Source organism: Corylus avellana, chromosome 7 (genome assembly GCF_965113065.1).
Source record: "Corylus avellana chromosome 7, dhCorAvel1.hap1.2, whole genome shotgun sequence".
In the NCBI taxonomy this organism is placed as follows: Eukaryota; Viridiplantae; Streptophyta; class Magnoliopsida; order Fagales; family Betulaceae; genus Corylus; species Corylus avellana.
Window position 1 is genome coordinate 12,790,200 of NC_142496.1, and position 3,244 is coordinate 12,793,443.

At 37.6% G+C, this 3,244-nt stretch overlaps 1 protein-coding gene across 1 annotated transcript; it reads right to left on the reverse strand.

The window, feature by feature from the left end:
* Positions 1-476: 476 nt before the first annotated feature.
* LOC148584476 (uncharacterized) lies at positions 477-2,978 on the reverse strand. Its single transcript, XM_088518471.1, has 5 exons — positions 2,175-2,978; positions 2,064-2,087; positions 1,770-1,931; positions 1,430-1,507; positions 477-671 (listed from the first exon to the last, which is right to left on the reverse strand). Exons 1-5 carry the CDS (start codon positions 2,976-2,978, stop codon positions 477-479), a joined length of 1,263 nt encoding a protein of 420 aa, XP_088374597.1.
* Between the last annotated feature and the right edge of the window lie 266 nt (positions 2,979-3,244).

The window sequence follows — 3,244 nt, forward strand, 5'->3', positions numbered from 1 at the left end:
GGAGAAACCTATGTAGTTTAAGGACTATTAGTTAGTGGGTTGTATTGAAGTGCAAAACCTATGTCTTAGTAGTTATATGTTTGAGATGTTTCGATTTCAATTTCCTGATATGACAATTTGAGGAGTTTCAATTGTTTGTACATTCACCTATTCCAACTGAATTGCATTGCTTGTGTTCTTCAAAGCAGCGTTTACACGTAATACTGGTCTAATTGGTGTTTTTCCTGTGCAATTGTAGTCAAGAGTATGTTCATGATATAAGGAAATGATTTTGGGAAATTAAGTTCAAGTTCAATTTTCTATCATAAATAATAAGTTGTAAATGCGTCTAAACATTAACCATATATATATATTACACATCCAAAATGACCAAATTGTAGCATCAACCATATATATACAATGTCATATATATATATACACACATCCAAAATGACCAATTGTCTTTGTAGTAATCCCTTTCCTTGGATCTAATATTTTTACCAATCTGGCTTCTTCCTTTTTCTCTTGTTATCCTCCATTACTGCAATTGCCTTCTGCACGGTATGTACAACAGTTTTACCTCTTCTTACAGGCGTTGATGTACATGCAATAGTACGCCCCAACTGTGGTTGAGAAGGCTGAGAAGCTCCACTTGGTTGAGCAAACCCTTTTGGTTGCGATGTTCCATGTTCCTGCGTCGACAAGTATGGGCTCACATTAGCACTCCTTATATACAATTCATATTCTAAATTGTATAAAAAATTAACGTGTCAATTGAGAGTCGTGTGACATTAAAAAAAAAAAAAAATTGAAAAATCACCAAAAAAAAAAAAAAGAACGTCACTGCACTGTAACATCTACTTATCAAAATTGAAAAATCACATAAACAAAAATAGGCAAAATCAGAAAATTTCCAACTAAATATCAAAGTCTCTATTAATGATTACATTACATCATTGGTAATCACCTGCATAAATCACACAAACAGCCTCCTACCACATTAACCACATTAACCACCTAATTTTCATTTTACCTGTTAAACGTACACACTTGCATAAATCACACAAACAGCCTCCTACCACATTAACCACATTAACCACCTAATTTTCATTTTACCTGTTAAACATACACACCTGCATAAATCACACAAACAGCCTCCTACCACATTAACCACATTAACCACCTAATTTTCCTTTTACCTGTTAAACGTACACACTTTAAACGATATATTCAAGCTAATTTTTTGTTGGGAGCTTTCATTAACTTCATTCATACTCTTCAAAACAAAACAAAAAAAAAATCCAACCCAAACTATAATAATCCACGTGCCAAACTGTATCGATTCTTCTAAACATAAAAATAATATCATTTAATTAACATCATTCGTCAAGTTGAATTGAAGTGTATAATAATTTAACAAAAGAAACACCAAGTGGGTTGAAGTACTCACATTAACACTAGCATTCCTCTCTGACTGTGCGGACTGTGTATTAGGTGGTCCATACAACCTTACGGTGTTGACAGTACCCTGAAACTATGTAACATTTTACAATTACAATATTAAATAGTTGAGATACTATTATAATTGAAATATTGAAATAACATTTCATTGTGATCCAAAAGCAAAATGCACCACAATGAGATAATGTTATAAATAGTTTGCTCACACTAGCATTGCTCTGCGACTGTGGTGTTTGATGTTGAGAAGGCCCATATAATCTGACTGTGTGGACAGTACCTTGAAACTAACCTCTACCTCCACCCCTAGTCCTTGGTCCACCAATATGCACTCCAGTAGGCCCTCCCCTAGTCCTTGGTCCACCCCTTTGCAGTCCAGTAGACCCTTCTGGGGTAGGTTGAAACTGGTCTCTGCCTCTACCTCTACCCCTACCCTTACTCCTACCCCTAGTACTCCCTCTACCTATAGAAGATGCACCAGTCTCTTGCGAAACCTGCACATATGATGTAAACTTGGTAAATTAAATGAAATGAACTAATTGTCATGAGTAATGACCTGTAAACAGTTTATCACTTATTGTTTCAGCCTCAATGGTTGGCTAGGGAGTTGGGTTCTAACCATGTACAGTTCGACCACTACCATCTTGTACCTATGATAATAAACTTGTCAAATATTAACATAATACAGTATATTAAAAAATAAAAATAATAATAATACAAAACATATAGTAAGTCACCTCATGTTGTCTGGCACTACTGCTTCCTCTATTGTAATTTACCGCCTCTGCTCTGTTCCGTGGACATGTTCTGCTATTGTGTCCAACCCCTTTGCATTTGCCGCATCTCATCCTCACTCCACCCTTCCTCATACGGTATTGGTTAACTGGCTCTTCTGGACCCCTTGTCCTTACTTTTTTCGGCCTCGCTGGTTGTATTCTACTTATGGGGGGATCCACGTGGTCGTAGTTAGTCTTCACCCATTGGTCCTCTATGGGCATTGGATACACAATGTCATTGTAGGCTTTTTTATACATCTCAACACTATACCAATCATCTACATAGTCTTCGGGGTTTGCATTAAAAAACCAAATTGCTGACATTGCATGTGCACATAGGATTCCTGTCATGTCCCACTGTCTACAGCCACAAGTTTTCCTCAACAAATTCACAACATATTGTTTATTATTGTGTGTGACTTCGTATAATCCAGCCCCAGCATATGTGCTGTAGCAATGCCCAGCAACCTGTCCAATTTCATCAAATTTGGCAACAACCCTTGGACATAGCCTCCCAATCATGGTGCGGATGCCATCCCTCTTCGTTTGATATCTCTTCGTCAACTTCTTCCTTACGAATTCCAGTATCGATATGATCGGCAGGTCACGCGCATTCAGGATGTAAGTATTGAAGCACTCATAGAGGTTGTTGACAAGCAGATCACACCTCGAGAATGTATTGAACCAAGCTCGGGACCATGAGCTTGGGTCAACATTTGACAAGTAGTTGTATGCATCCTCACTTATATGCTTCAATTCATCCATTTCCTTATGGAATTTAGCTTCAGTGTATGCTGCAGCCGCAGCCCATAACTTGTCTTTCAATGCAAGACCACGATGACCTGCATCTCTGTAGTTCGCATACAAGTGCCTCACACAGAACCAATGGTCACCCCCAGGAAGCACCACATCAAACGCTGGTTGCAGCCCCTACAACCACAATGAGTAATAAACAACACTTGGTTATCTTTTGATGAAAACAATGAAAAACAAAAACAAATAAACCTAATGAACTTATAATATAGTTACCT

What these genes read in the sequence shown, in the direction of transcription:
- LOC148584476 (XM_088518471.1), bottom strand. Translation starts at nt 2,978, where the DNA reads ATGGATGAATTGAAGCATATAAGTGAGGATGCATACAACTACTTGTCA. An exon ending in GTAGTGCCAGACAACATGAG is followed by an intron (nt 2,088 to 2,174) that starts GTGACTTACTAT and finishes TTATTATCATAG; the next exon opens with GTACAAGATGGTAGTGGTCG. An exon ending in CTAGGGGAGGGCCTACTGGA is followed by an intron (nt 1,508 to 1,769) that starts GTGCATATTGGT and finishes ACATAGTTTCAG; the next exon opens with GGTACTGTCAACACCGTAAG.